The sequence below is a fragment of the Sciurus vulgaris genome (genome assembly GCF_902686455.1).
Source record: "Sciurus vulgaris genome assembly, chromosome: 7".
Taxonomy (NCBI): Eukaryota; Metazoa; Chordata; class Mammalia; order Rodentia; family Sciuridae; genus Sciurus; species Sciurus vulgaris.
In genome coordinates, this window is record NC_136467.1 from 135,221,646 (window position 1) to 135,248,798 (window position 27,153).

General features: G+C 42.9%; 1 protein-coding gene and 1 pseudogene across 2 annotated transcripts; both read right to left on the bottom strand.

Moving 5' to 3' along the window:
• Positions 1 to 4,597: 4,597 nt before the first annotated feature.
• LOC306665114 (claudin domain-containing protein 1-like) lies at positions 4,598 to 5,279 on the bottom strand (annotated as a pseudogene). The gene has a single exon. The product of its transcript is annotated as a claudin domain-containing protein 1-like (transcript).
• A 2,505-nt stretch (positions 5,280 to 7,784) lies between these two features.
• On the bottom strand, positions 7,785 to 26,936 carry SERPINB6 (serpin family B member 6). The gene is made up of 7 exons (XM_079146393.1): positions 26,723 to 26,936; positions 19,298 to 19,472; positions 17,300 to 17,452; positions 14,170 to 14,287; positions 12,674 to 12,816; positions 8,670 to 8,825; positions 7,785 to 8,348 (listed from the first exon to the last, which is right to left on the bottom strand). Exons 1-7 carry the CDS (start codon positions 26,917 to 26,919, stop codon positions 7,944 to 7,946), a joined length of 1,347 nt encoding a protein of 448 aa, XP_079002519.1. The 5' UTR covers positions 26,920 to 26,936; the 3' UTR covers positions 7,785 to 7,943.
• Positions 26,937 to 27,153: the final 217 nt, after the last annotated feature.

Sequence of the window (27,153 nt, forward strand, 5' to 3'; positions counted from 1 at the left end):
GCCTTTCTAATAAATCAGATGAGCAAACAGATTCAGAGAGGTTAAATGATTTGTTCAAGTTCACACAACAATCTGCTTCATCTTGATTCAGCTGCATTCCAAATTGTGGTATCCTTGGGGTTCTCTTAACATTGCTATGGTGCAGAAAATTCAAAGTCAGCTGATGTTCACAAGGAATAGAGTCACGTGATGTTATGAAGGGAAATATATACACTTCTCTGAGGTTAGCAATCAGCCCTTGTACTCGTGGAGATGCTTAGCAGCATTTCCATGGCTATGCTTTCTGTACCAGCCATGTTCTGGAGGACAAGACTACCCGCTTCAAGCAATGAGAATATGTGGCCAAGTGCAGCAGCCAGCACTGCACCAACACCATCCCCAAATCAGACGATCATAGGTACTGCAACAGCCAGGTACTTGACTTTATCCCAAAACAAGAGAGGAAGAAAAGGAATGATGCTATAGATGAGGTGAATGTCAGGCACCAGATGCATACCATGGCCTTTAGCCTGACAGTGCCCACACTGGCCTTGAAGATGCTTGATGGAATGTCCCTGTCTCCACCTGGGGCAAGGGTCCCTCTCCATTACCTGGAAATCTAGTTGGAAGACTCATTAGCTTTCAATTAGGAAGATGATGATCTGAAGAAAGGGTCAAATGTGAGAAAGAAGTTGCAGAGCAATTTGGCCCAGAATCAGCAGTGCCAGAGAGACACACAGATTTTAAAAGTTGGACAAAAGCACTTTAGTCCCCCTTCTGCACCTTCCCAGCAGCTGCCTCCACAGCAGCACTCCCACCTGTCACCTTTATCCACATCTTTGAAATCTCCAGCGCCTCAGGGGGTTCCCACTACAAGTCACCTCAACCTCAGAACACCAGCCTACCAACGCAGGGAGTGGCCCCCACCACACACACAAGCAAGGCAGTTGTCTCACAAAAGACCCCTGCCCATCCTGCCATCCAGGAGTGCTTCCCTTGTGCACCCCCCAGTCTTATGAAAGACTCTGGCTTTCCACACTTCTCTTATATAAGTCAACTGCAGAGACTGGTGAAACTGCACCCAGAAACATCAGTTGGACACTGATCTGTTTCCCTACTTAGGGTTGGACTGGTCTGAAGAAAACGGAGAGGAACTGGAGGACTAGAACAGGGCTCCCCATAGCAGGTTGCACTGACTGCCAGGGAAACCCTCAGGTATGAAAGACACACGCCAGAGGACGATGATGCGGAGAGTAGGGGCTCTAGGGTGACCCAACTTTGCACTTACTTTCAGCAGAAATACAAGCATCTCTGCCACCTGAAGGGGCTGCTGGGATCCAGCCCTAGCAGGGGTTGGAGGTCCTAGGTGGATGGGAGGCATTGGTGCGGTGGAAAAACAGCACACGCAGACACCAAGTGTTCTCAGGCTGAATCTGAATCTTTATTTTTCTGCCAGCCTTTTTATAGATATTTTTCTTTAGTAATGATTATATCATTTTATGGTTAGTTTAAAATAAGAAAAACCTTCGAAAGTACAATCTATGCTTCTTCTCAAAGTACACATTCTCTTTGTATGACAGCCCAGACCATAACAACCTTATTTCCCAGCTAGATTAAAACAAACTCGTCTCCCAGCTAAACTGAAATAAACTTGTTCTCAGCTAAATAGAGGGCACCATGATCTGCCAGCCTTCAACCTTCAGAACAAACACGTTACTAGATTTTCTGAGAAACTACCCCCACCATGAACTCCAGTGTTTAACAGTGAAAAGTTTTTACTATTATTAAAGGGCAAAGAAATCAACTTATAGTTAATATTTAGTCTATTGTAATTTCATATAATGGCAGACTACAATATTATTCAGATTCTCAAAGAATTAGACTAAACCTAGGAAAAGCACAAATTATACTTATGACTAACCTAAATGTTTTTATTATACATATAAAGTACCTCTAGAATCAACTATTAAAACTAGGAAAGCAACAAAGGCTAAACACCGCATCCATGCTCAGAGGAATGCCTCTTTATCCATCTATTATTATACTGAGCAATCACAGGCTCCTTTAAACTTGAGCACAGCTACAATTGTTTATTCTCATCTATTTTATCTATGTATTACTACTAAATTTTTATTGTGCACTATTTTGTGTCCCAATACAGTAAAACCTTCCCAATGTTTTTCCAATAAGTTTCTAATGATATATTGATTATTAATGTTAAAAAGCAACTACAGTGTAGACATGCCACACCTATGGCCCCCAAGAGGGAGGATGATCAACAGAACCATGTCAAGTGTTGAGTCCTCTATTCCAACAGACTGTGTCAAGTGTCAGAGCGTCTACTCCAATAGAGCCGTCATAGTGGCAAGAAATACACGCGGCAACGGGCAGAATCTCCTCAAAAGAAATACCCCCATACATTTAGGAAAGAACTGCTGCAGGCGGCCAGTAAAGACCTGGAATGTACTGGTCAGTTAATGCAAGAACTGCGGAGAGCTGCATGCACTGGAACCAGGTTAGAGCCACACACACACAGAGCCACCTGTTCTAAGGAACTTCTCTCAGCTTTTTTTTTGTTTTCCTAATTTTTTGAGAGGGTGGTAAAGGCACAATGTGAGATGAGCCCAAAATATTTGAGATTGTATTTTGGTTTAGTTGCTCAGAAAAAGAGTGCTACACAGGTGGCACAAGAGTACTGCCATGCGCTGACGGTAAAAGCATTACTGAATTTTACTGAAAAAGATTAAATTTTTTTCACTGCAGATTGAGAATATCGTCTGTCTTGTTGCTGAAAAATTTCATATTATTTGCAAGTAATAGTTTTTTTAAAACGACAAAAACGTGTTTTATATTAAAAGAATATGGTTTTTGCTTTAAAAAATGCATTTTGCTGTCATGTATAACTAAAGAGTATGAACAATAAAAATGTTTAAATAGAAAAATTAAATATTAAAAAAATTTGTAAAATTAAGGAACATATCACCCCCAGTGTCCCAGTATCTTTCATAAAAGCTGGAGGAGTATTATTTAGGTGATTGTGGGGTTCTTTTTTCCCCCCGATATGTAGTCAGATTCTGAGTGGGCAATTTAACAGGCAACTGAAGTGAAGTAACTCAGAAGGTACCAAAAAGCCTCTCACACAGGACGCTTGCTGCTTACGGGCCTGGTATTGTCACAGGTCTGTAACAGATAAGACCATTGGCATTCACCTTCATAATACAGTAGTGTTAATGGCCCCACAGTCCTTATCCCAGAGAAAGGTGCCCTTGATCCCTGGATGGTTACAGACTATTCCACTCAACCACCACCAACCCTGGGCCCTCCTACCCCCTAGCCAGTCAGACCCTCTGCAAGGCTGTGTGGACATCAGGCTGTTGCCAGAGATGGGAATTATTTTTTCTCTTTCTCTGAGTCTCTTCTCATTTTTATTTTTTAAAAATGATTTAGGATGTGGGAAGAAATTAGTAAGTTACATTATTTTTTTAATTTGTCCAATTCTACAGTAACAGAATTATTTATTCTGTTACTGATTTTTAAAGTTCAATGTTTAGCCATATTTTTTAAAAATGACTGAATTAGAAAGCATAAAATAATGATGACATACATCAGGAAGGGGTTTAGGCAAGAAAAGGCACATCATTTTATCACAAGAATTAAAGACCATAGTTGGAGTTTATCTTGACAGCCACACCTTTCTATCTTGTGGTAGAATTCTCAGCTTTGTAGAGTCTTTATGGTAGAACCTTCTCTATGGTACTTAGCTGAAATAAATGGAAATTGGGAACTTTCTACTCTGATCCCAACAATGTTAAAAAGAAAGCACTCTTTTAATAAGCCTGATATTGAAGAGAGATGGGAAAAAATTAAAAATGGTTTGGTGGTACTGAAAATGCTATAAAGGAGTTTAAAAACAGCAATACAGTAAAATAAGATTAACCCATTTGTCTAGCTGAATTGGAACTTTTGCAGTTACAAAGGGAAAATTTCAAGTAAACAGTGTATTTTTCACTTCTTTCCTTGTAGGTGGACATTGCATAGATACAAACAGTTGCCATAGTTCACCTCAGGTAAAGCTGTGTGCTGAAGTTGAGAGAAAAGAATCACAGATAATTTTCTATTCATAGGGAACTTTTTAAGGTTTTGAAAATAGCACTAATATGCCTGGCTGACCATCTGTCTACACACTGAAGTGAACATGAAGTTCTGACAATAAGAGGTTTAACCAAAGAAATTTGTTTCTGGTTCAACAGATAGTTACTGTGCTTTTGGTGGAAAGTCTAATAGACATAAGCGGAACTTTTTCTGGGTCAATTTCCCACTGCCAATTTTCTGTCACAAATTTGTGTCAGACCTCTATTTCTTTCTGTCTAGACATTGAACTTAGGTTAGTTTGAGAAATGGAATCACTATGAGTAAACCACATGAATTTAATTGTATTTACTGTATATTTAGTGATGTGTGTATATATTTATGTGTATAAATATATATAAAATTGATGTTCAGAATAAATTGGTATATTCACAAAAAATAAAAGTTAAAAACATTTGGAGGGAGGCAGGGGAAAACATCAGAATCAAAAATATTAAAAATTGCAAACATAAAGCAGGAAACTTTCTGTTCATGCCGTCCCATATGCCTTCATTAAGTGTACTCTTTCCAGTTAGTGTGAGGAGCCCAGATGGATAGAAGAGAAGCCATGAACTGTAAGGGAGCAGAAACACAACCCAGGCAGAAGGACCATCCAAATTCACCAGTCACTTTCTCAGGCAGCTCTAGATTCTCATGGAGTAGTTCAATTCCAGCAAAGAAACAACTTCCTGAGTGCAGTATACACAGACCTGCAAGGGGACAGAGAATACCCATGGCAATGGTGGGATACTAACAAAAGGGCAAAGGAACTGGCACCTCCAAAGAGAGGTCCCAAGTAGCTCAATTCCGCTATTATGGTTTCTGCGATCAACAAATTTCTCCATACACTGCCCACTTAGTGTGAAACTCATGCATTGTGTCACCATATCAAATGACTCTGTCAGTTCTGGTGGAGCATACCAAGTGTGGTTTTGGGTATGGTGATCTACCATCTCCATATTCCTTCTGTGCCATTATATCAGAAAAGTGCATCATTATAAGTCTTTCACCTGCCTCATCACTAGTGAAGTCTTCCCAGATGGTTTTTTTTTCAAATCACTTGAATTTTCTTGAACCGGACTGCAGTATTAATACCAAGTGTCTATGCCAATTGAGGCTGCCACGTAGATGGTGGAAATGAGGCTAAGCACACAGGAAATTACAAATGCTGTTCTGGCCTTCAGGCTGCTCGCCTATCCTCTTGCTCCACCAGCTTCACCCTCAGCTCACACCACACCCTACTCTCCTGACGCCTGCTTTGATGCACTTCCCTGAAGAGCCCACCCCTCCATAATTTGAAATGGGAACTTTTGATTCAGAAATGGTAGAAAGAAAACTGAACCAAGTTTTGGGAGCATATGCAGGCGGGACATAATTGTGGAATAAGTAGGGTTTCTGTTCAAGGGTAACAGAACTGACGGATGAACCAGACAGCTTCCCTAACAAAGGGAGATGTAAGATTTTAATTGATGTGCTGGGTAGGCCGGGGCCTGGTAATTTCCCACTGACCCAGGGCATGATTCCAGACACTGTTGTTTGTATGAGACTCAGCCACCAGGTGGTAACAGTAGAGTCCCCCAGGACCTGCTGAACTCCTGGTGCAACTGGCACCAACATCCTGTGCAAATGTCCTGCCTTGTGGCTTGATCTGGGTCTTAGAATAGCACAGAAGGACCTTGTGTGCTTGTGCTGCTACAGCTGGTGGAAAAGCCCAAGCGTGGGATAGAAGAAAACACAGACCAGCTCCCACCAGCAATCAGTATGTCTCTAAGCAGAGCTGAGTGGAATCTGACCCACATGCTAAGGCAGCAGAGGGGACAGAGATTAATATGAAGACAGAGATGGCAAGCCTTTTCATTCCAGTCCAGTCACGATCAGACATCTGCAGGCCCAGTGAAGTTGGTGTTTTCAACAAAGTGGCCCTCAAGTCCCCAAAAAGTCAGCTAGCAAACTTTATCATTATAACCCACATCAGAGGTATCATCTACAGTAAAGCTAGTAGAGAACAAGTAAAGTATGCACCCAGCTGTGTGACCTTCAATTAGTGATTTTTAAGTTCACAATTAACAATTCCATCTTGTGCAAATATCTGGCCTCTGTTTTCTTCAGAGTCTTGGTGACAATGTTGAAAAGGGCACAATAGTAGAGAAAAATATACTGTGCTCCATGGATGACAGTTCATTGTACACAGGAGTTTATGTCATTGTCCCAGCCTTTTGTCTCCCCAAGTTCTCAGAATCATCTAGCAAACTGATCATGCCTCATCCTCAAGGCCTTGTTCCTAGTGCCCTTGTCTCTACTCTTCAGAAAATACCCAGAGTGTAACAGGAGGGAGAAGGATGCTATCGTTTGATGTGATTTGTCCCCACAAAGGTTCCTGCTCCCTACAAAGGTCCTCAGTGTGGAGATGTTGAGATGGTGGAAACTTTAAGAGGTGGGGCCTCATGGGAGGCAATCGGGTCATGGGCACTAGCCTTGAAAAAGATTCAGGCAGGTCTCATGAAACTGGGTTGGTTCCTGTGAGGATGGGCTGTTGAAAGGGAATCTGGCACCTCCGTACTCCACTTGGCACTCATGCTTATGCTCCCAGTGCTGTGATCTCATTCCCCATGAGGCCCTCACCAGAGCCTACCAGACTCCAGCACCATGCTCTTGGACCTCCATAACTGGGAGCGAGACAAACCTCTTTTTAAAAAATTAAAGTTTCCAGGCACAGGCATTTTGTTCTGGTAGCAGAAAACAAACTAAGACAAAGGATGAGTGCCAAACCAGCAAGCCCCCACAGTCCCCCACTTTCCTTTCCTCTCTTCAATCCTAATTTCCATGTTCCCTTATGCTCACCAATTCCATTTTGGCACACAGCTTGGGTATCATAGGGCAAGTGGACCAGATGCAGAATGAGCATGTGAGCAGCAGCAGTGAAGTCAGGGGGACAGTGGAGGTCCTTCCCACCATGCCTTGGAAAACAGAACCTGCCATCGATTTCTTCCTGTAATGCTGAGAGCTACAATTGCATTCACAGACACACCAGTGGCTTCAGAAACCTCAGCCACCTTGTTTGGTAGCACTTGCCATGAAGAAAGTCACCTGGTATGTACCCACAGTCGTCGTAAACTACCGTACATACCTGAATGGTTAGGTGTCTCTCTGAACACTGGGAGCAATCTGACTTTGCACGGCAATGGGGCAGTGTGTGCTGAATAGATCCATGACCCACCAACCTCAGGAAAGTAGAGATGCCTGTGGGAAAGGGACTGATTCCTCACTGGCCCTAGTTGCCTGATCTCTCCCACCTCCACGGAGGCTTCCAGAGAGCTCACAGAACTCTTGGAATTTTTGAGGTCCCCACAGAGGGTTCCTGAGTCCTGCCCCCACCCGCTCACCTCTCCTCAGAGCTCTGCATTCTACTCTAGTCTTTCACTAACCATGGGAGGAGGTTTCCATGCCACTGTGGAGAAGAGAGAAGCACCATTTATCTTCTTATGCCTGGAGAAGGGCCACTGTGATGGCAGTTGTCTCTCTGCCCATAGTGAAGCCACAGGGTCCTCCCCAGCTGCAAGGGGGTGGGTCACAGCTCATCCCTAACAGGGATGAGTGAACTCAGAAACCATCATGATCACAGACCCATAGAGAAGGGCAATTTCAGATCTGGGAAAAACACTCACATGCACACAGAGTTGTGGACATGGGACTCCACAATGGGGCCCTTTATTTCTGAATTGTCACACTGCAAACTGACAAGGTCACTTGGGTCACAGGCACTTGGGTCATGGTGGAGTGTTGGAAGAACAGTGGGTCAGTGGGTGAAAGCTGGACTGTACCCAGTGATGATCGTTTCATGGAGAAGAAACTCGGCCACAGAACAGAATCCCTCTGGTCCTGCTGTGCTGGATGAAGAAGAGGAAGGGGTGGTCTGCGCAGAAGCGTGGAGTGAACCTCAGGCACCGCATCATCAAGACGGCAGCTGTAGCAGCCGCAGCCTCTGTGCCCTCCTCATTGACCTCCACAAAGGACTTGTGCACGACTTTGGACAGATACAGGTCTCCCTGGGATGACATTCCAGAAAAGTCTGCCCTGGCCTGCTCGAAGGCATCAGTCATGCCCAGGCTGCGAAGGACTTCCTCCAAATCATAATTCTCCTCTAGTTTAAACCGAGGGAGGAAAACCTCCACCTCCTCTTCATCCATCTTGTCCGGCCTTGTCCACTCTATGTATTTCTCATAAGTAAGTTCCTTCTCCACCTAGAAGAGAGTTGACAGTGTCAAGAGCTAGCATGTGCTGTCACACAGGGCCATGAGTGATATTGGAGACACTCAATGTTGTGAGTGGCATCCTCACTTTGGCCGTAGGTGATGCTAGTGGTAACAAAGGGAACTGGGCAGAGCTCCCCAACAGCTCAGCAGGAGAGCTTGCCTAGCTGTGCAAGGTCCTGGGTTCCACCCCAGCACACGCACAAATGAAATAAATAAAAAGCTAACTGGGAACAGGGAAAGCTGCCACACCACAAACCCAAATGCCCTCCTCTTGCCATCGTGGCTCCATCATGGATCAGTGCTCGTTACCGTTTTCAAGTCAATGTGTTCATCAGGGAGCATGATGATCATATTCAGCTCCTCGCTGACATAGGGCAGGACCAGAATCTTGGTGAATATCTCCCCTATATAGGTCATTTTAAAAGTAGACTTCTTAAACATCATTTGCACAGGCTTCTCCTCATTCTGTAAGGAAACGGACAACTGTTAAATAGAAACATGACCCAGCTGGCACATTGGACAAATCCCACAGAGGTGGTCCCTGTTGGCCCCAGGAACACTTTCTTGACCCAGCTTCTTGGACATGCCATGAGGTTCCTCCTAAACCCAAAGTGTCCCCCAGAGGCCCTTGTGTTAAAGGTTTTATCTACAGTGTGGAGCTATTGGGAGGCGGTGGAACCTCTAAGAGGCAGAGCCTAGCAGAAGTTAGGTCATTGGGGCATGTCCTTCAAGGGGACTATGAGACCCCACCCGCTCCTCTCTCCTTCGTTTCCTGATCAAGGTGAATGGTCTTGCTTTATCACTTGCTCCCACCTTTGCCATGCACAACCCTCATGCCTAAGAGCAATGGGTGGGCCTCACCATGGATGGGAAACTCTTAAAACTGTGAGCCCAATCTGTTCCCTTTATAAGTGAATGATCTGAATATTTCATACATGAACAATGCTGACTAACAAACCTCCAAACACTGAGGTGTCCAGGCTCATCCCCAGCACCTTTCCTGGTAATCTCATCCAGTCTCATGACTGTGAGCACAATCCCCAAATTTACATTTCTAACCTGGACCTCTCCCCTATACTCTAGGCTCATGTATTATACTGGCTGCTTGACACCACACTTAGACCAAAAGGAAGGTGCTAGTGTCACACATGACTGTGGGCTCCTTATATCCCCTTCCTTTTCCACCTATACCTCTGTCCATCCCAGTTGACAGTGATGTCATCCATCTAGATAAAAACAGGGCTGGGGATGTGGCTCAGTGGTTAAGCTCCCCTGATACCCAGTAACAAAAATAAATAAATAAATAAATAAGAAAAGAAAGAGAGAGAGAGAGAGACAGAGACAGAGACAGAGAAGAGCAAGCCACGGTGTGTGTCCTTGACTCAAGTCTATCTCAAGAAAAGAAAGAAAAGAAAAGAAAGAGAGAAAGAGCCATGGTGTGTGTCCTTGACTCCTGTCTATCTCTTGTACCCTGCATCTCACCTCTTAGCAAATTGTAGTGGCTCTACCTTTGAAATACAACCAAAACCTGATCTGTTGTTCTTTATTCCACTGTCATCAACCTATCTCTGGAGTACAGAGATGACCTCAGAGGGTCCCAGTGAAACACAAGTCAGATCACCCCAGTCTGACTGAACCCCCTTCCATGACACTCCTCTCCTAGGAACAAGATCTGAAGTCCTCAATACGTCCTATAATCACAAGAGCTCATCTCCCACTCCTTTCCCTCTTCACCTCACTCTCCCTTTGCTGGTTGCTACAGTCACAGGGGTCTCCATGGCAAATCAGGTTCCTTCTGTCTTTCCCCTGCCAACTCATCCCTGGAATCTAGAGAGTGTATCCTTTGCCTGTTTCTGGTCTTTACTCAAATATCACCCTCTCAGTGAATGCTTCCTTGACAGATATGTCCTGCAACTCTACCCCCAACACAACTTCCTGTCTGCTTACTTTGTGTCTCTGCAACACTTACCACTGCCTAATAACTACTATTTTCTTATTTAAGCTTCTGGTCTCTCCCTCAGGAAAATGTAAGCTTTATGAGGCAGCCATGCTCATCTAGTCAATACCTGGCACATAGTAGGCACTCAACTAACATCTGCTGAATAAATGAATAAACAACCTGATGAGCAGAAATACCAAAGGGCAAAGAAAGATTAACACATCTTCTCAGGAAAAGCTGCATTTATCACCAGTGCACCCTTAAAGATTGTGAGAAAAAGAGGACAGTGACCACATCCTATTCAACAATTCCACTCAGTTCGGGACTACTCTGTAGTTTGACACCAGCAGCCACTATGAATCTTCTTAATGCAATGTGACAGACACAGCTGAGGGACATCATACTTCTCTGGTACACTGCACCATTCTGTATCAAATGGAGTAAACCAAAGACATATCTGCTGTCACTTTCTGTCTCCACCTTGTCGGGTTTGCCTGAACTAGGTCTCAGCCACAAGAGTTTCCTGTCCTTGGCTCCTCAGGCACGTCCTTGGCCAGAAATTGGCACACTTTTTCCATAACTGGCCAGAAAGTAAGTATTTTGGGGTTCATGATACACACAGTTCCTATTCCAACTACTCAGTTCTGTGTTGGGGCATATATAAATAATAAGTATGTGTTGCACCAACAAAACTTTATCTGAAAAAATAGATATGGGCTGACTTTGGCCCACAGGCCTTAGGGTGCTGACCACCCCCCCCTTATTCAATTTCTCTCTATTCCAATCTAGGACCCAAAGCCTCCAATCTTATAATAGAAAAGAATCCAATCTTAGTAATTTAATGACTCACTAAATGTATAATTATGTTAGTAATCTTTATTTCATTTAGAAATGAGGAATTAAAATCCAAATCCTTATCAACTCAAACTCTGTGCCCCTGGAGACACCCTCCCACACACACTACGGGCTGGTACAGTCAACCCCTGCTGCAGCTCCATCCTCTCTCTCTGCTGCAGAAAGCAAGGTGAAATCTTCACTGCCCTGTATCTAGCAGAAGCCACAGGACAGCAGCTCTGCTTTCCCTCTGAATACGATGGCAGAACCTCCAATGAAGGCTTTTTGCTCTCCATCTTCGGTCCTTCCTGCTCCTTCCTGCCTGGACTGTGGAGGCAATCACCTGAGCCCTCCTGTGAGCATGAGGAAGGGGCCACAGGCTGAGGGTGGCAGAACAGGGAGAGCTGGTTCCCAAGAGCATCACCACAGGGCCGCATCGGCCGGGGTTCTCCTCACCTCCAGGCCTCCTGGGTGCTGAGGTGAGCTGTGAACTGAACTACAGAGACCTGGGGTTTCTGTTGCTTGCAGCTGAATGAAGCCCGAACATATATCTTGTTAAAGATGAATTTCCATGAGAGAGAAATCATATTTTTAGGGGAAAACAGAACAGTTCATTTCAGAGTAAATGTGTGTCTTGAGAAACTGAAGGTTCAGATCCGAGTGGGCCTGGAAGATCTCACTTAGGGTCAGTGATCAAGGACACACTGGAATGAGTCCATTCTGTCTGCTTTGGAGTATATGTGTGTGTGGGGGGGGGAACAATTAACAAAACCTCTACAATTAAAGACTTAAAAAAAAAAATAAACTAGATTCTGTGAGAGAAATACCAGGCCATCGGCAAACAACACCTTCTAAGCTGGAGATGGTTAAACTCAAGAGCCTAATTCTGTGTATGCACCCCTTTGCTTGTTTTTAAATGAAAATATGTACTGGTATGTACTGGTATTATCTTCACGATCAAAAGAAGATGAAGATCAGTGATTGGTTCACATTTCCTGAGCACCAGCTACAAGCCAATCACTTGTAAGACAGCCATCTGCCCTGGGATGGTTTTTCAAGGTGAGAAATCTTTCAACCACTGCAATGTCTTGGTGAGACCAGCAGGGGGTGTGGTGACAGCTTAGAGAAGGGCTTCCAGAGGGGAGACCACTGTTAAGAAAGGAGTGTAGGCACTGAAGAGAATGGGGGAGGATTTGGGTCCACAAAGACCCTCATACCAAATTTGGAATTTGAATTTTCTCTCAAAGTTCTAAGAAGCCAAGAAAGACCTAAAGTAAGCCCGAGATCTATACCATCAGATTTGCCTTGTAGATTAACAACACACCAGAGAAAGTATGGCAGGTGACAGTAGAGGGGGCCCGACCAGAACCCTTGGTGACATACGAAAGGAGGAGAATCAAGGCTTGGGGGACTCCTTGCTGCAGGGCTACTCTACTCCATGCAAGGTACAGGCTCCATGTGATGACCTTCATGACCTAGAAACCCACATAAACACAGGCACTATGTCCAGGAACCTCCTTTGTTACTGTGCAACATTCACCTTGCTGACTTTAAATGGTCTCTCCTCAGTGAGCTTTTTGTCAAACTGTTGATCCCAGTTTCCTTTGAAGTAGATGGCATTCACCAGAACCAGATTAGTGTTTGTACTCAAGGAACCTGAAGACAGCAACTCTGGAATTTTATCTGAAAGGAAGAATTAAAGAGCCAGTTAGGTAAGAGTTTGCTGATAGGTGCATCAGGGATGATATGGAGAGGGGGCCACCTCCTGGAATGGTCAAGCACAGAGATAAAGGATCTCACTATGTCCTTAATATTAAAAGGGGATATTTGTCCTCAAAACAAAGCAACAGCCCTGGCACTGGGAAAAAAAAAAAACAAAAAACTTTGAAGTTCTGGCAAGAAAAATACCATCATTTCAATAAAATATAAACTGAACAAGTAGATTTTAGTAAGTAAATTCATACCACATGAGATAGAAAAGAAATGATTGGTGCCCATAACTTAAGAAAAGTACTTAAAGTGATTATAAATTTAAACTTAAGTGTTTGAGGAGCTAAATGTTTACCCATTAATGTTTAAACATTACACTATACACAAACACACATATATGTGCATGTATGTATTAAAGCATCATACAGTTTTATTATTTTTGGTACAATATTTTGAAAACATTTTTGTACAATATGTACAATTTTGTTATTATCAGCTAAAATATTTAAATTTTTAAAAAGATAAGTGGTTACAAGATGTTCTTTACAATTGTACAGCAGTTTATCTGGACATGGTGGTACATGCCTGTAATCCCATTGGCTTGGGAGGCTGAGGCAGGAAGATTATAAATTCAAAGCCAGCCTCAGAAACTTAGGCCCTAAACAACTTAGTGAAACCCTGTCTCTAAATAAAATATTTTTTTAAAGTGCTGGGAATGTGGCTCAGGAGTTTAAGCAACCCTGGGATCAATCCCTGGTACAAAAAAAAAATTTTTTTTTTAAAAAAGCACATTATACATTGAAAAACACAGGTAAATGAGGATACCACCAAGCAACTTGCAATAATGAATGAAAACTGTGAAGCATGAGAGCTCAGACTAGAGAGGACACAGCTGAGACCTGTCATGTGAATTTTTCTTTTGGTAAAAAGAAAGAACAGCCAACAACAAAAAAGTGTGGATTGTTCTGGAAGAGGTATGCTAACTATTGGAAAACATCATGGATACACTGGTAAGAGCAGGGAGAAGCTAGAGAAAATGTCATTCATTGACAGTATTTTAGAATCTGATTTTTAAAGTCTACAATTATTTAGAGAACAAAAAGAATCATTCTTGTTTATATTTGACAATCTTGTGAAGGGACTGACAATAAGACTGATTTAAATACTATTAAAAACAATAATTGGCTGGGACTGAAGCTCAGTGGGACAGCATATGTTCAGCATGCACAGGGTCCTGGGTTATATCCCCACGACTGCAAACAAACAAATAAAAAACAAAGGAACAACAACATCATCAACAACAATAAATAAAAACTATGTTTTTACCTTCTGTCTTTTTAGCTACCCAGGTGTTTATGTGTTTTCTGGACTCTTCTGCAGCATTCACAAAGTCAAGCTCTTCCATCTCTGCTTGGTAGAATTTGTGGCAGGAATCTTTAAAAGACTAAGGCAAAGCAACGTAATTCATTGATTCCAAAAATAATGAACAGCAACAGCCTACTTCTTTAATGTACCAAAGCAGAAAATCAAAAATGTGCTAATTTAAAGATGTAATTTACAAATAAATATGTAGAATGAATCTAAAATCCAACTTCTCAGTTTTTGAGCATCTTTAATATACCGAGTATCAAATAAACTTTATGAATGGCTGGATCTTCATAGGAGTTTCTGAGCCTCAAGGAGGTTAACTGGGAGGACACTGAGATGCAGTAACTGGAGAGAGGGTTAACCAACCAAGAGTCACTCCTCTGCACTCTGGAAGAAGAGATTCTGATCACAGGAAATAGAAATGGGGAAAGAAAACATTCTGCACCACCCTAACTTCCTGTGATAGTAGAAAAATCAGCATCATCCAAAGTAGTGTCACAGGTGACCACAGAACACCTGAGATCAGGACCGTGCAGCTGAAGAACTGAATATTCTGTTTTATTTTATTTTAATTAATTACACTGGAATTTAAATCACTACATGTGTCTAGAGATTAACAATGCTGAACGTCTCAGTTTTGGGTAGTGAGCAACTCTGAAAACCTCCAGGGCTGTGCGTGTGGCTCAGTGGTAAAGCATTTGACCAACAAGGGCAAAGCCCACGGTTCAGTCCCCACACCACAAAAAAAGAAAGCAGAAAAAAATTCAAAGTATTTTGCTAATATATCCTATGAAAGTATAATGATATTGATGAACACCTACATTCTACCATATTAAAGCAGAAAATCTATGGAACATAAGTGGGCTGAAAAAACTCATTGACAATGCACTATGAAATTATTTCTTCATCTTTCTTTTGAACAGCTTATGGCTCCATATTTAATTCTCCTTTATAAGGCAAGATTTCACATTTCTCCTTCAGTATAGCACACACACGGTCATTAGGAACACAAGTTCTTTGATTAATTAGCTGAGTAGCCTTAAGAAGGCTAATTAGTCTCTCCTAGACTCCTGTGTAGCATTCAGAAAGTCAAATGTAAATGAGACAGCAGTGGCTCTAGCTCCAGAGTTACTTTGAGGCCCAACTGAATTATGTTCATTATGACTACTTTATCTAATATTACTGAATTCTCAACATACTGCAGGCACTGCAAAAGGAGAACTTCCATTTCATTCTCACAGAGTTCTTGCTTTTCTCTTTTGAAAATTTTGAAATCTTTCCATCTAAGAAAGTAGTCTGAAAGCAAACTGGTCACTCAAATATTGATAACTTGCCCCACCTGGGGGCGATTTTTACAACTTTTAAACACATTTGGAAATAACTATCTGCTATTCAAGTTACTATTCTACAATGACTAATCAAACTAAAGGAATAAGAAATTATACATCACAGTTGGTACTGAATTGTTGGAATGTTAAGTTAATGGGAAATAATTGACAAATATTTCTAATCTCCTTATTTTATATATCAATGTCAATTTTTAAATATCAGTTTTTTCCTAAAATATCCACCAAAAAAAACGACCATGAAAGAAAATTAAATCAGCCAACCATGTGAGTATGTTGGAATTTTTGTTCAAGTAGAAGACTTAAAAAGGGTGATGATATCTATAAAGTAGCTAGGACTAATAAAATAAGTAAAACAGGTTATAAAATCATACTGTGATGGGCTGAGGCTGTAGCTCAGTGGTAGAGTGATTGCCTCACACATGTAAGGCACTGGGTTTAATTCTCAGCACCACATGAAAATAAATGAATAAACAAAGATTGTGTTCATCTACAACTAAAACAAATTATACAAAATCATAACTGTGATGTTCTTACTGATATTTGAGACCATGCTTAATTGTGTGCATTTTAAATCACTTCCTTTTAAAACAGTTAATGTAATCTAAAACAGGTTTGAAAAATGAGGGCAAAAATTACAGAAAAGACTGAAATCCCACACACATAAAGAACTCTTATAAGTCAATAAGAAGAAGGAATATATCTCTACAGAAAAATGTTCAGAGAATATCTAAATAAACAACTTCCAAAAAGCATGTACAGGTTGACTATCCCAAAATGTACTGAACAGAAATATTTTAGATTTGGAAATTTTCAGATTTTGTTTTTGCAGATTAGAGATTCTCAGATTGCACATGCTCGAAAACCTTAAGTTCAATCTCATAAGTAATCAAGGTTCCTAGGGACAAACATGCAGTGGTGATCATGGTAGATGGAAACCAGCATTCTGCTAATATCCCTGGAGGGAATATAGATAGCACTTTGGAAAGAAATTGAGTAATATATATTAAAATTTCAAAGCTTTACTTCCTTCCTCCTTCTACAAATCCATGTGGGAGCAACACACACACACACACACACACACACATACACACACACACACACACACACACACACACGTGCACAAAAGTCACATTTGATAACACTGTAACTGCCCAGACTGGGTATGATCTAATACCAATCCATGAGCAAATAGCTTTCTATGTTACAAGGTGTCCAACTTAGAATTATCAGATGATGGTTCACAAGAGTGAAGCAGGGCTGGGGATGCACTCAGTGGTAGAGCTCATGCTTTTATCTGAGGTCTTGGGTTCAATCCCCAGTGCCAAATGGTGATGATGATGATGGTGATGATGACAACACTGAAGTAGAGCCACATACACTGAGATTCAAAGAACAAAAGAAATATACTGCAAAACAATATGTACTGGATAGAGGTATAATGCAGGGGAATTACCACAAAACAAAATCTCTACATATCACATCTACAAAAGCTCTTATTCTGGGAGGGATGATGGGTTGGGATAAAAAGGGTGATGAGGGCTCCTGCTTTGCTGGCTTTGTTTGCATTCTGCACAAGAATATACTCACCTGTGACTTGAGTAGTTTTCTGATTTTTTTTTTAATGCAAGAGTGTAAACAAATCATGAGTAATCAAAAACCTGAGCAAATTCACAGCCCACACTCTTAGGAGTTCCCCTCCTCCCCACCCCCTTGCTTCATGAAAAACGAGTGTGACTTACTGAGAGGAAATCATAAGACTTTTCTCCAAAGAGCCTGTTGGCCGTTCTAAGCAAGTACTGTGTGCCAGTCTTGTTCACTTCAGTGAGAAGGGACTGGAAGCCCTGGTGGACATCTCCACCTCCACTGCTGCTGCTTTTATTTAAAGAAAGTACCTGAAATTAAAACAAAAACACACCATTTCAGTAGGCCCTGACTACAGGAAACAAACAAACATAAACTTAACCTAAGAACTGTGCAGATCCTTAACACCATCCAACAAAATACAGAAAGTATCTCCAGTGTCCCTCCCAGGATCCCTCTCTGCACATTGTCATTATTGGTCTGAGTATAAACTGCTCTCCACAAACCCAAACTCTGTATCTGTAACCTAGCTAAAAACAGGACTACCAGCCCAAACTCCCATTTCTGCCAATATGGGCTGCACCTGAAAATTATAAGGTGCAGTCTCTCCCCACCCTTAGGTCTGAGATGGAAGAATTCAGCAGAAGCAATGCTGTCCAGGCCTGAACCTTAAAAAGTGTAGAAGCTGTCACATTTACTCTCTTGTATTCTGCAGCCATGATGGAAGGAAGTCCAAGCTATCCCCTTGAAGGAGATCCTACCACACAGTTGCCTGGAAGAGAAGCAAGACACCACTCAACACCCAGCACCAAGATGCTAGATATAAGAGAAGCCTCCTTGGCCCTTCCAATCCAGCTTCCCATTGCAACAGTCACATAAATGACCCCAGCTGGCATCACAGGGAGCATAACTCCTGTGAGGCCACTGAATCTGAGAAATGCTCCCCCGTTATTATTTCCAATCACTACATTTGGGGATGGTTTGTTTTGCAGCCATAGATAACACATGCACCAATGCAGAAATGTTCCACCATAACAAAAATATAAAACGAGGTGGTGCTGCCTTTGGACATGGGGAGTTTAGCAGAGGCTGGAGAAAAGGAATGAAATTACAAATGCAGAATGCAGAAAGAGGGGCCAGTGATATGGTAGGCACTGGCAGGAGAAGTGAAAATGGTCACCTGTAGCTACAGGTAAGATAAGAATTCTCACATTTGCCTAAGGTATCTAGGAAGTGTGTACCTTCTTTTTACTGCCTAAGTTAGAGTATGGGAAGAGAGAGATGAGCTAAAGAAAGAACTGTTCAATTTTCAAGCAGAATTTAAAGGAACTATTTTGAATCCAGGTCTGGATGGGTAGAATATAAAAATGTTTCTTATCTCCTCCCTCACCAGTTGACAAAATGATTCTCAACATAAAAAATGGCCTCAGTTAAAACTCAAATCCACAGCCTCAGGAGCAAGATCAAGATCCACTTTGTTCAAACCTTGGGACAATAAAAGCAGCATCTCAAAGACCCTCTAGACCAAGGGGCTTCTAAGCAGCTCAAGCACATTGCCCCATAGCACTCTTACTGTCCCGACTCACACAGGCTTGTGTGACTTTGTCCAGTGCAGCAGGCTGTAACTTGAGACACAGAAATCCTACAGTGGTTCTAAAGGAGTTGCAAAATATTGAAACTAAAGGTGAGACAGTTCAAAGCGAAGGGGAGCCATTGGGACCCTGACTCTCTTTTGGCAGGAGGAGGGCTAGGAGAGCAACAAACATGGCCCATTTCTTATGCAAAAGGAAGGGAGCTGCCAAGAGCTAAGCCCAGAATGCACAGGGAAGTGCCATGGCCTGACATGTGGAGGACTAGGAATGAGTCCCAGGAAACCCAGGTGGAGCCAATCAAGGAATGTTCCTACCCCAAGAGCAAAGGGGACTGGCACACACACCTGGCTGGGTTTGAAATCTGCTCCAGTTCAGGGACTGTAGTGTGCTCACACCAGGGTGCTCAGCAGGGGTAGCATGTGCTTCCTGTCAACTCTCCATCCATGCCCCAGTGATACCCTCAGATATGCATCAAGAGCAATGACTTTGGGATTTGAAGTGTGGAGAATCAGCTCAACTGACAATTAACAGCATTTACTATTGCTCCCAAAGGACACCAGGTACCTGAGCCATCTGGACTGCTGTGTTTCCTTTTGCCCCCATGAAGACCATGGCCAGGGCCGAGGAGATGCTGATGGGCGAGAAAAACACATTTTTGGAACTGTCTTCACCCAGCATTTTCAGAAGGTTTAAGGCAAAGGTGCCACTTCCTTCCAACACCGGATCCATGATGGTGAGCCTGGAAAGATGGGTTTAAGATCAGTGTCACAGGAACCCAGGCCCACAGGTCACCTGCATTCTCACTCATGTTAATCCTGTAATGTATAAAGCTGCTCTCCCACCCATCAGGTACAACTGTTTTCCCCGCCTCCCAACCATTTGTCAATCTGTGAACATCCTGGCTAGCTATTGGTTCATCAGTCAGCTTGCAAGTATCCCTCTCCATTATTGGTCCCCTGTTAGCCCGGCGGAATTCAACTGTTCTACTGTAGCTTCCCTGCCATCTTTTCCCATTCTTCTGTCTGTCCTACTCACTTTTCTCTATCCTCCTGGCTTTCCACTCTCTCTAGCGCGCACCCTTTCTTTTCCTTTCTCTTTTCCTCTCATTTTCTCTCTTACCCTGCAGGGAGACACTCTGTTTGCTTAATAAACTCCCTTATGTGATTTCCCATGTCCGGCGTGTTTTCGTGGGATTTCCTTACATCTGGTGCCGTGACTTGGGATGGGTCCTTCCACTGTCGTGAGTGGAACCCCATCTAAGCCCCAGTGCCCCCGGGACATGGCTCCACCTTCCATTCTGCCCAGTCGCTCTGCTCTGCATTTATCATTGGACTTGAGGTTGGTGAGTACGCCAGTTCCCCTAGGCTGATTTATACCCTCGAGGCTACAGAGTAGTCGACTGGAGACCAGAAGGCAGCACACAGATGGTGTAGTCACACAAACATCCATGTGGGCTAGGCAAAAGCCAAGAAGAGTGGAGGACCTGATATCAGGGTTTTCGAGTGCGAATGCGAGTGCGAGATGAGCCTCAACCCTGAGAGAGATCTCCACCATAAAATCAGGAATCCACCTGGCAGATAAGACCGACTATACCCCCACCCCTCAGCCGCCTCGAGGGTTGGTTTTGCAGGTGAGATGTAAAAAGTCCATTCTCCTTCCAGACTTCCAAAGGCAGATGGTTTTCATGGACTTCATTTCCTCTATTTGACTGATCCCCTATTTCTACACTAACTGTCTCAAAATGAAAAATTAAACAGAGTGTGGATGTGGCACAGGGGTAAAGTGCCCCTAGACTCAATCCATGGTACCAAAAAAAAAAAAAAAAAAAAAAAAAAGTCCAATCAAATTTTACTTTATGCCCATGCTTACTTTAAAGTAATGGTTTCCTGGGATGGAATTAATCTCAGGGGACCATTTCTTGTCTACAGAAACAAGAGAGCTGGGCTTACTGGTTCATGGTCATTGTACCTCCCCACTGTTGCTTGGCACTGGGTGCTCACACTTTTTATAACCAAGCACATTTGATTGCTTAGTGGTTCTCTGGTCTTCAATCTCATTTTCAGTGAGATTTACAATGCTTTGGCCAAACACCAAACTTCAGTTTCTTGTAATCTTTGTGTTTCTTTAAAGGAAATTATTATTTGGGTTTTTCTCTGAGTTGCAAAGACTGTAGTTCTATCACATACCTTGACTCTTACAACTTTTGGTTTAACTTCTTACACCTTTAGGTTGGTTTATAGAACAATGATGACTGTTTATTCACCTGGGAACCAGTAATAACTAAACTTTTTATAAAGAAATCCTAGATGGAATGCAAGTATTACTGAATTATGTTACTTTTTAAGCCTTGTTTGTCTCAACTGAACTGATAAATGGACTCAGGGCTTTTTATAAATAATATATTTCAATTTACTGATGTTTGCTTCTTGGTACTCAAATCATCCTAACTTGGCTAGTGGAGTGCTCTTCAAATTGGCTACATTATCCTTAGCTGTTATTCTGAAACTCCCTTGCTTTATGGCAAAAACAGGGCCTTATGGGCCCATGTTGAATTTTTCTAGTCCAACAATGTGATATTGAGATTGGAAAGAAGAACTAAAGAAAGGTAGAAAGGAGACAGAAGGAGGGGCAAGGAGACTGATTTTAATCTAAGTCTTATGCCTTATGCTGATATTCTGCATATGTTTGTTCCCAGGTCTGTCACTCCCCAAGTCAACCAGTTTAATTTCACTCCCAAACTTCTCAGCAATATGTCAATCTTACAGTTGATTGACATAGATCCATTTATGAAAATTACCTTGTGCACTGTTGATTGTTTTATGTAATAAACAGATTAAGCAAAGAGAGAGCCATATTTTAAGAAACTTATAACCTAGGGTACTTGCCAATGTTATTTACTGGTCACTTAACAGAGACCACATCAGTCTAAAAATCTTGAGAACTTCCAGACCATCATGAACCATCTTGTGATCATCAGACTGAACTTGCCTTCACATACCTCGCCATGTTCATCCCTCACCAAATTTCCTTTAAAAGAGCCTGAGAACCCCCAAAGCATCTGTCACTCTCAAAATTACTCACATTCCCCCCGAATGTCTATTCCTTGCTTTCCTAAATAAATCTCTGTCTCAGACATGTTCTTCAATACATCTGCACATTTATCAACAACCCCACTCATCTAAGTTCAGGTCTATCTCTCCAGAAACTCCTCAAACCTCTTCCAGTGACAGTATAACCTATCTCCTGGTTTCTTTTAATGAAAGAATTGTCAAGTATAAAATATGAATACTTGAGATGAGTACTGGTGCTGATAGAAAATACAGTTGCTGCTTTGGGCACACCAGTGACAAGTTGGGATAGATATTTCCCTTTAAGCTCCTCATGTATCATGCTACAAATTAGATCACCACTGAAAGTTTTTATGAACCTGAGGCTTCTAAAACGTGAATGCACTAAGTGGCTTTTATCTGGACTCAACAGTACTATTTTTTCATTATACCTATGTGTCACAGCCAGTGTTTATCAGCCACATTTCTGACATGACTCCATAATGGGTCCATTGCTCTGTGTATTGCCCAGGTCCCTGGGCAGACATATCTGTCTGCCAATAGCATCCAGTTTTGGACCCAACCGTCTTCCTGTGTCATGGTTGACTCCCTTATTTTGACGGAGTAAATGGTTCAATAGCTTTCTAAGACAAAAGACAGTTGCTTTAGTTTCTTACATGTCTGAAAATGTCGTTATTCTACCACTCCATGCCAATGAGAGTTTGGCAGGTCTATAATGAGCTGCACAGGATTTTACCTCCAAAGTTTTGAGGTACCACTTCATTGGTTTTCTACCTCTGGCTGTGCTGTTGAGAAATCTTATGATATTCTGACCCCAGCTCCATCTACCCCACAACATCCCTACTCTTTGGAAACTTATAAAATATTCTCACCCCTGATATTCAGAAATGTCCCACTGATGTGTCCTTCTCTGGGCCAGTTCATTCTTTTTGCTAGACACTTGGAGGACCCTAGCAACCTAGCAATTTAAAAAAGTTTCCCTTCTACTCAGGGGAAAAAAATTTAAGGTACTTTCTCATTTCCTGCAGAATCTCTGTTCTCTGATTTTGTACCTCCTATTTGTCAGGCACTGAAACTCTTGGAATGACCTCATCTGGGACTTTCCCACCTTCTGCATATCACAGCACACACAAAGAGTGATCCTACTACTGGTGTCCAGTTGAGAGCTCCAGCCACCAGGCTGTCCCCTCCAGGTGCTCCGAGTTGGAAAGATAAACACCTTGACACATCTGTTTACCTGTCCCAGCACAATGCCACAGCACACAGTGAAAAGTTCGACTCAGACCTTCTTACTTCTCTTGCATTTTTTGTAACAATTACATTTTGTCCCATTTTCTGGAGAAAGGTCATGACCGTATCTTCCAATCTTTCTACTGATTTTCTTTTGCTGTCAGCTGTCACACTGTTCTAATTTCCAAGGAGTCTTTGTTGTTCTCTGATGTCCCTGGTTCTAGTTCCTCAAATAACATCAACTATAGTTCTCTTGAGCTCTCCTCTGCACCCTGCCTTGTCTTTCTCTGGATTTTTGTTAGTGTGGTTTTGGTTGTGGTTGTGGTTAGTATTTGTTTTACTTTATGCAGGTTTCTCTTTCACACTTAGGACTCCCAAAAGTGCCTGCCACACCCTGGGTGTCAGTCCATATTTGGGAGAAAACACAAAACACTGCTGGAAATTCTGTTTACATGAGAGGGACTTGTCAGCTGGGGACTTCTCTGCTGATATGATCAAGGAGTCACAGTAGCTTTTTCTGCTGACGCACTGGCAAGTGGAAAAAGACCTGGTCTGGCTGCTGGAGGTGACATTTACATAGATAGAGTGGGGGCTGGAGGTACTTGAGCTGGACACCTACTCCCCTCATTTCAGTCCAGTGCTTTTCCCAACACTATTTATTTGTAAAAGGAATACTATTTTCAAAGCAGGGTCTGGGAGACCCTGAGTTGGAGCATCATTTCTTTCAGGGGTGAGACCTGACCTCCTATCAGGGGGCTGCCAGGGAAGAGGGGGCTGCCTGGTTGCCAGAGCAGAGGGGATGGCATCTGGGGTTTGAAGCACTCCATACACAGACTTTCTACCAAGGACCCCAGTGCCACCTTGCACTTCGACCTCCCTCTCCAGGGACTCGAAGTTTGACACTGTCAGCTCCTGGGCTGCTCCTCCCTCCTCCCTCCAGACACTGACTCCTTCCTCTAGCCACTTTCCTGCTCCGAAACTCTGCTGGCTTCTCTTGCCCACTGTTCAACTCCTCTGTCATTGTCTTTGACCTTGGTTTAAATGATTCAAAGTGCTCTTTGACGGTTGGGTTAGCAGGGTTTTATGAGCACAAGGACATATGGCTACAAATATACAAACTATGTGAGAACAATAGAACAATATGTGAATGTAAAGCCATATTTCTTCAATTATTACTTAGTCCCTTTTAATTGTGAAATGTGTCCAAGCATTAAGTCCCATGTATTAAAATCTTTATTTGTTCTGAAACATGAATTTGAAAATAACCTAGCATTATTATAGAATCATAAAACAATTTTCATTTTCACTTTGTAATGACATATAAATCCTTAACAATTATATAAGGATTAGAGAGTTCTAATCCTAAAAACAGAAAATAATCCAAATTCAAAGTTTACCAATCACTGAGATATTCCAAATAACAAATAAAATTGTAAACAATTTAGTGAGTTTTTTTAATTGAGATTTTTCTCTTATCTATTCATGTGCCACTAACAAGGATACATATTTCACAGATCTCATTGCCTACTTTTATAGCTGCAGGAAATAGATGTGGACATTTCTTACACACACACACACACACACACACACATAAAATTCATTATACATTTCAAAATTACTCACTGCTTTGAAAATAGTATTCCTTTTACAAATAAAAATTTTAATCACTGACACACACAAAGAAACAGAGATTAAGGTGTTCTTAATGGGCTATTTTAAACATATTTAAACATTTACTAAGTCTACCCTAGGGTCATTTCTTCCCTTGAGTGATCACCAGTAACTTTGAGCAGTTCATGTTCACAACTGAATCTATTCAACTGATAAAGTCTAAAAAAATTTTAAGGTGCCATTCTTTGTGTTCTTGACTTCTTCCACTAAGGATGTATTCATTTCCTACAAAATATAACCATGTAAAGTTGGTCTAAACGGAAACTTGTCTCTTTCTTGTGCAGTTGTACACGTGTCTGGGTATGTGTGGTTGTGTGTAACTTCTCTGAGTAGCAGTTGCCTAATAGGTAATAATTATTCATTATTTTCTCTCTTCTGATGTGTTCTTAGCCCAATCCCTGGTCCAGGAAGCTTAGAAATGTGTGTGGCGTACCAGTGATCATGAATTTGCTGAATTCATTTATTAGTTTTAGAAGATTTTTGGTGGAATTTGTAGATCTTCCAAATATAGAATCATATCATTAGCAAATAGTGATAGTTTGAGTTCTTCTATACCTATTCATATACTTTTAATTTCTTTCTTCTAACTGATCTGGCTAGAGTTTCAAGGACAATGTTGAATAAAAGTGGTGAAAAAGGGCATCCATGTCTTGTTCCAGTTTTTAGAAGGAATGCTTTCAATTTTTCTCCATTTAGAATTATGTTGGCCTTGGGTTTAGCATATACAGCTTTTATGATGTTGAGGTATGTTTCTACTATCCCTATTTTTTCTAGTGTTTCAAACATGAAGGGGTGCTGTATTTTGTCAAATGCTTTTTCTGCATCTATTGAGTTGATCATATGGTTCTTGTTTTTAAGTCTATTGATATGATGAATTATGTTTATTGATTTACATATGTTGAACCAACCTGCATCCCTGGAATGAACCCCAGTTGATCATGGAGCACAATTTTTTAATACATTTTTTGTATGCACCAACTCTATGTTTTTGCGGAACCAAGTACACCCCCTTTCTCTGTCAAGGCACCAGATCATAAGGGACGCAATTACACAGGGGTAGTCGTGAAACACTGGCACACACCCAATATATGCTGATAATAGCAGTCATTCAGGGTATCACAGTGCATGTTACTGAGCCTCAGCGCTGCATGCCCGACCCACAGGCCCTGAATCCAAAGGTTACTTAATTCATCTGAATTCATCCCAGCAAACATAACCCAAGAAGGAAGCAGGCAGCCAGGGACCTGTTCTCACATCAGTACAACCGCACCCCACCCAAGCAACAAGGTGCCTAACTAGACCCAGCTTCCTCCTGGCATCTGAGTATTCCTTTATGGAAAATTAAAGTATTTAATTTTCCATAAAGTCTGTCAAAACTAAGCTTAATGGGAAAGGGGAGAAGGAACTAATTTCAGCAAACACACAAACCCCAAACATAAGTAAAACTTTCCCCATGTCCTCTTATCCTTGACAAGACCAAATCTTATAACATTTTGCCCGCATTAAGTTTGATTTTAAAAAATAGAACTTTAAGTTTTCAAACTATCCTCCAGATTATCTTTGCAGGCCTGGAAGACCTCAGAAACACACGCCCTGCTGTGTGTTAGAACAAACGTCTAAGCACAGCCCAGGCCAGCGCGAGTGGGGAGACCACGGCTCCAGCAGAGAAAAGACGCTGGGGCAGCCCGTCCCGCCGCCCTTGGCAACCAGGGCCTCTCTTGCCTCCAGCCCTCAGGGTTCCCAACGCCCAGCTCCCTGCTTCACGACCCCTCCGCCTCCCGATCGCCAGGAGGAGCGGTCATCACTGGCTGAGGCCGGGCAGGGTCACCTGTGGCCTCGCGACGGTGGCCGCGGGACGGGCGGGTCACCTGCGGTCCGGGATCCGGGAGCTGCCACTGGGCCGGCTCCGCGCCGCCCCCATCCCGCTGCAAGGGCCTCTCCCTTGGTGGCTGAGCCTGCGCGACGCGGATCCGCGCGGTCTACCGCGTCAAGAGCCGGCCCCAAGGCCACACAAACTCACCGGGTGGCGTCACCGTCCGCGGCTGCCGCCGGGATCCAGAAGGCAATCGGAGCCGGGACGCTGCCCCCGTGCCCGGCGCCGCCCCACTTCTCTGGGCGCAGGGTCCCCGCGTCCCAGCCCCGCGTGTCCCCAGCCACCACTCCCAGCCCCAGGCGCTGTTCCGGAGTTGGAGCGGATAACCGACCCCCGCGTGCCATAGAGGTTCCCACCAGACACGTACCCCAGTCTCCCGGCGCCGCGACCCGGAGCGAGCAGAGCCCAAGCCTGAAGACGCCGGGGCCTGCGGGTCTCAAATAGCGGCGGGGCGGGGAAGCGGGCGGAGTCTTGGGAAGAGAGCCAGCGCGCCGCGGGGCCAGCTGCGGCCTCCCGGGGAGGCGGGGAGAGGGAAGGAAGCGGGGCTCTCCAGGTGTGCACCAGGTAGCCACTGCACT

Bases quoted from the DNA above. Each gene is read 5' to 3' on its own strand.
- SERPINB6 (XM_079146393.1), bottom strand. From the start codon at position 26,919: ATGGCACGCGGGGGTCGGTTATCCGCTCCAACTCCGGAACAGCGCCTG. The intron at 17,453-19,297 runs GTACCTGGTGTC...TTTTAATTTCAG, and splicing joins CAGCAGTCCAGATGGCTCAG to GTACTTTCTTTAAATAAAAG. The intron at 12,817-14,169 runs GTAAAAACATAG...TCTTCCTTTCAG, and splicing joins GGTAGCTAAAAAGACAGAAG to ATAAAATTCCAGAGTTGCTG.